Genomic DNA, 6000 nt, shown 5'->3' with positions numbered 1-6000 from the left:
AATCGATTTCGAACAGTTGTGACAGGTCCCTTGCAAGTGCATTGATCCGTTTCTAAAATAATAAGTAAAATATTTCTCTCTAAATGCTTAACTCACGTCTATTCATTCTTCATTCATTATTCATTCATTAAAGTCACGGATGTAAATTTGATTGCTTATAATTTTAATCGTCTGATTTTTAAATAAAAGAAAATCGATATTAATAGAAAGAAGGAAAAAAATTTGTTATTAATATATCGAAAATTATAAACTTGTGAAATCTATTTAGATTGAAAGTTTCGTTGCTGAAAATTTGCATCTGTAACATGAACGAGTTAAGGAGGAATTAAACGAATCAACTATATCAAAAGTACATAAATATGTCCCTGTAGAATATAATTTAATCTCAAAATCGTAAATATTATCTTACATTAAACTAACTTTTTTATAGTGTACCATAAAAATTTTATAGTACCTATACATAAAAATTCATGAAAATAAAAATTTTAATTCTACAGACAAACCTTTAACTCACAAATTAATTTTATATTTTAAATGGCTAAAAGTACAATGTCAAATTCAAATTTAATTTTTAAATATATTATATAATTACTTATTAAAAAAAATATATATAATTATATATTTATTAAATATATAATTACATATTTATTTATATATATCATATATATTTAATCATATATTATATATTTAACAAAATTTAATCAAATGTATTAAATTTAACTTTATTAAATTATGTTCTATTTTATTTTTTATTAAAAATGTAATTAAATAATAAAATACTACAATAAATTTAAAATAATTTGAGCTGGCTCTTGATCTGATGAGAATTTTTTTTATAATAGAAAATAGTGATTATACATATATGGTGATATAAAAATTCAGGAATCTCGAAATAAATATTAGATTAGATATTAACTTTTGACGTAGCTGATTCGTTCAGTTCCTGCTTGAAACACTCTAAATATAATTCTCTAAAAAAAGTATGACATATGTTTTAGTTATTTGAAAGGGTTAAAACGATGGGAACAACATTGTTGCTTCGTGGATCAATCAACACGACACGTTCGGCTTATGTCACGAAACAACTTTATTTCAAATTTTTACAATGATTCCTAGCACGCTTCCCCGTCCCGTGCGAAATCACGAAGGTTTCGTGTGAGAAGTGAAAGACGAGGTAACGGCACGCGAACGATCGATGCGATTCGCGACGAGTCGGGAGTTCGGTGTGCGCGGGAGAGTAATATCCGGTTATAAAGTAAAAGGTACTCTCGAGATGGATGGATGGATAGATGGATGTATGGATGGATGGATGGATCAGGAAAGCACAAAACACGTCCGCCGCCATCGAACGCGCTTCGAAGTTGCGAGCAATTCCGAGTTGCGTGCATTGAACACAAAAATGATAATTTAAAAATTCGGGACCTGTATTTTTACGTTGTAATAATAAACGTGGGACGCGCTTAAATGCCTCTTTATACCGCCGTCTCTCTAAAAGCATCGATTGCCTTCGATATTTACATTGTATTCGGTAACTTTATGTACTGTCACAAACACGATTCGCGAGCTGTTGGACGGAATAGTGGTATGCAAAAGTGAAAGTAAATTTTTCTTTTGTTTTTCTCTTCATAAGAAACTGCAAGAAATATAAAAGAGATGAATTTTTTTATGTATAATATGAAATATATTTTATATATAATCAGGCAAAAAATATTTATCGAAGCAATATGTGTTAGCGGGTAAATGATTTTACATTCACTGTTCCGTTCAATGGCTCGAAATCTATATATCTGACAGGTATTTAAAGTCTTCTTTTCATAGTAAGATTTTCATAGTAAGATTTGAATCTCGAAGTTGAAAAATTCAAAATACGCAAAAGTACATTTCCACGCAAGGATAGGGGTCCTCGAGGACTGGCAAAGAAAAGCGTCTCACTGGATTTATTGCCTCTCCCGGCATACAATATACATATTCCTATATCTTTTAATTGCTAGAAAAGACATGGCTGTGACTATACAAGGCTGGCAGCGATTTCTTCTTTCCATTCCTCTTTTCCCTCCAGTTTATCATCTGTCAATATGATCATGTGTCTCTCTCTATATTTTCCTCTGTCACCCTCGCCCCGTTCTTCTTCTATAGACATTCCCTCGTGTGTAGTTCGGGACAGTCTCTCTTCTGTGGGTTTCCGCCTTTACTTCTGCTGGAACAAATTCGAACGTCTCAAGAAACGTAAAAAGGGATACTCACGGATCAGTTTCCAAATTACAATAAGGAATCATCGGCTATCAAGGTAAAGATAACATTGAGAGAAGCGTCAAAGCAGCATCCGGATTAATTAATCGATTTGTTTCAACAATAACATAACTAAAAAATAATAATTTTCCAAAAAAGTGAGTTTTTGAGTTTTTAATTGTCAAATTGTACTGACAATATATTCCATCAAAAAAAAAATTAAAAAAGAAAACTGTTCTTTCTGTATATAATTCTATAAGTCTTGATTATGTCACTGTTGAAGCAAATGAGCGAATATAATAAAAAATATTTTTAGGAAAAATGACAACTTTTGGCTGAGAAAATAAATTCTGCTCAACTGTATATGCGCACATAATAAATAAATGTCTCGGTGACAAATAAATATAATTAATCTTGTTCATGCTGCAATTGCTATCGGAGATGACTATGTGCAGAAGCTATTTGCTATATGGAAACGCGCTGTTTAATAACGCGAGCTAGATAGAGAAGGAGAGGGAGAGGGAGAGATAGAAACAGCGAGATGGATATTCAGGCTGGCTATTAATCACGGGAAACACGCGTTTCTCAACGCGTATCTAATCGCACCGCTTGTTTAAGGGGTTACATAGTAACTTAGTGCACTGACCTTGGGCGGATCTCCAGCACCGAGATATATGAGACCAGTCGCACCTGCATGCGCCAGCAGGGTGTCGATCGCCTGCTGTGTCTCCAGCAGGATCCTGGTCTCGTTCATCCAGTCCCTGGCGATGCTCCTCGGTGCACCCTTGAGCAAATTCATGTACCTCAGAGTCATCTTGAAATCGCCGCGATCCAACCAATATCTGAAACAAATAAGACTGGAAATGTTCAGAGCTGCGATGACAAATAACGATGGATGTATTTTCATAAAATTATAAAAAATTGTCTGAGAGTTCAGGCAATTTTGTCGAAATTTTCAAATCTGAATATTTGAAGGTAAATCTGTCTTTTAATTGTGAAAATTGTTTTTCTGAAGGTTCAAGAGAATACCTAAAAATTTAGACATTTACTTCTCTGAAAATTCGGACAGTTTGTCTGCAAGAAAACTTGACACTTTATCTGCGCTTATTTTTTGTACTTTTATTTTTTGAACAGCACTGGAGACAATGTCTGAAATTTCCTTACAGATATTCTGTCCGAATTTTCAGACAGAATGCTTAAGTAATTTCTCTAGTATTGTTTATTAAAAAAAAATAATTACTGTTTATTAAAAAAAAATAATTTCAAATAAAGTATTTAAAATTTTCTTCTAGACACACTGTCGAAATTTTCAGATATTTTTCTGAATTTTCTGGCATGTTTTTTCTGAACATTCAGAAAAATGTCTAAAATTCAGAAAAGACATGTCAGAAAATTTAGAAAAGAGATGTCAAAAAATACAAATGAATGTTCAAAAATTCAGAAAATACACGTCAGAAGATTAAAAAAAATGTCTAAAAATTTGAACAGTGTGTCTAGAGGAAAATTTCAGAAAAATGACTTTGATGATTAAAACACGATTATCTGAAATTACTTTCAGACATCCAAATCTGAAAATTCAGAGAAAAATGTGTCTGAATTCTTGGCAATTTCTTACAGTAAGACGTAATTTCTCTTTCTGTCTAAATAAATATATATCTTGTTTTGTTAATTTCATGGCATAACGGAATGCTTGGGCGAACAATGGAGGTCCGTTGCTATTTACGGGAAACAATCGGCGTGGGGAAGATTTGTCCGGCCGAATTTCTCCATGGTTATTCAACGGATGTCCACTTTGTTTTCGAGACAAACGTGAGAATGTTCTCCTCCTCTCAACCCTCACTTTCCATCGCTTTTGGAGAAATACCAGGGAGACCGCGCGCGCGATAGTTACTCTGGTGGCAGAGAAATAGTTGGCGACATCGAACACACACAGGAAGCCGCCACAACCTTCTTCGAGGGAGAGGAAACGCCTTCCGCCGAACCGTTCGTTCGAGACATTTATTCACGGACTTGGAATTAAGTTGTTCGAGGGGAAAACCGCACGCAGGATAACGTCGATTGAAAACTTTACACCAAGCGTTACCACGAGTACACAAAGTCTCTGATATAGTCAAGAGAGATTAATGTTGTAGCTCGACTTACGAGAAGAGAGTACAAGAAGAGAAAAAGATGACCGGTATTTTCCGAGAGGATTTTCAAACGGATAAACGAAACAATTGAAAAATATCCCTTCTTTTATGCGATTTATTATATTGTAATACTCTTTTAAATTAATGTGTGTGTTCGTTTTAAGTCTATACACTCATGTCAGTTATTATTATTTTTTTTTAATAATATATAGAGTTACAAAAGAATGTTTTAATATTATTTTGTTGAAAAAGATCTATATAACAAACATAAAAATTAATGTTTATTGTTGACAATTTTAGTTTTTTCAATGCAACAATTAATTTTAAATTAAATTTTTTTTAAATGAAATATCTATTTTATTACAAATATACAATAAAGTGAGATTTTTTCCAATAGTTATTTAAAATATATTGCATTATTTAAGGAAATAATCGAGTGTAAACAATTAAACCAAACAAATTGTATTTAATTAAAATCATATTCAAAATCAAATGACGATTAAAAAAAAAATTAAATTAAAATCTTATGTCAAATTAAGCATGCAATTCAATGTTTTTCCATTTAGTGTTGATAAATCGTTCTTTTTGAAAAACGAAACGACCAATTTTTAAAGAAAATGCGAAGAAAGATTAACAAGCCACGGACAATATGTCCGGAAACTGCACCACCGGAAACACTGCACCATCTGTCTACTTTTTCATTACGACGAATACTGCGAAACGTGAGATGGAACGTGGCCGTAGAAACGTTCATCTCCGCCCCGTCTCTTATAAAATCAATCCTACTACGTAACAGTTCACATAGTGGCCTAATTCGAAGCACGGACGCGCACTCGCAGATCTCAAAGTTTCTTGTTGCCTTCGGATTTCATATTCGACGATATAGCTCCGCGGCAACTTTCCCGCTTAGCAGCCTTCGTCCTCTGTTAAGAAAATCCTACCCTTTCCTTGCACATGTTCCTTTACAGTTTTACAGTATAAAATCACGGGTGAATTCAATTTACCGATCAATCAATCCAATCGTGATTACGGACTTCTCTTCGTAATAATTTTGATTAAATCTATCACACAAGAGAAGTGATTTTGCACTTTGTATCCGCAAATTTTTCAATCTATTTCAAGTTCATTTTCTCCTCAAGAAAAATCTCTTTCTCCTTCTTTCTTTACTAAAGAAGCGATTTAAAATTTTTTCACGCGAATTATGAAATGAATATGATTTTTGAGAACTCTCAGTCACCTAAAACACATCCTAATAAATTAAAGAAAAAATCAGGGCTTTTAACTTTTAATTTCAATTAAAAGAAACTCGGCTCAAATCAGGGTCTATTTCAAAACTTTTTAAAAAATGAAAAACTTCCCTAATCTTTCAGCTAATTTTGTTTTCCAGGTAAAAAGAATATTTAAAAATTTTTTTTCGTGCAACTTTCCAAAATAAGATTTCTAAGCGGCATTTTACTCATAAAAAGGAAAACACAGAGGTCACTGATGTTTCAAGTGTTCAAGATTTACGAATTACTTTAGAAAAAACCTAATGCTTTCGTGGGATAAACATTCTTCACTTGCATAACACAGTTTCATTTTTTGTCACTAAAAATTATAATAAAAAGAATAAAAATTAATGTACAGGGTGCCCTGTAATTGG

At 32.6% G+C, this 6000-nt stretch overlaps 1 protein-coding gene across 1 annotated transcript in view; it reads right to left on the bottom strand.

The window, feature by feature from the left end:
- Positions 1-1069: 1069 nt before the first annotated feature.
- Mitofilin (inner membrane mitochondrial protein mitofilin) overlaps positions 1070-6000 on the bottom strand; it is a 54568-nt gene continuing 49637 nt past the window's right edge. Inside the window, exons 14-15 of the mRNA XM_072903673.1 lie at positions 2876-3071; positions 1070-2194 (exon numbers count right to left, since the gene is read on the bottom strand). Of these exons, the coding sequence (XP_072759774.1) occupies positions 2189-2194; positions 2876-3071 (202 nt within the window). The 3' untranslated portion in view covers positions 1070-2188. The remainder of the gene's footprint in view (positions 2195-2875; positions 3072-6000) is intronic.

The sequence above is a fragment of the Anoplolepis gracilipes genome, chromosome 12, assembly GCF_047496725.1.
Source record: "Anoplolepis gracilipes chromosome 12, ASM4749672v1, whole genome shotgun sequence".
In the NCBI taxonomy this organism is placed as follows: Eukaryota; Metazoa; Arthropoda; class Insecta; order Hymenoptera; family Formicidae; genus Anoplolepis; species Anoplolepis gracilipes.
The sequence above is the reverse complement of the archived record's forward strand: the minus strand, read 5'-3'. Positions and strand labels throughout refer to the sequence as shown.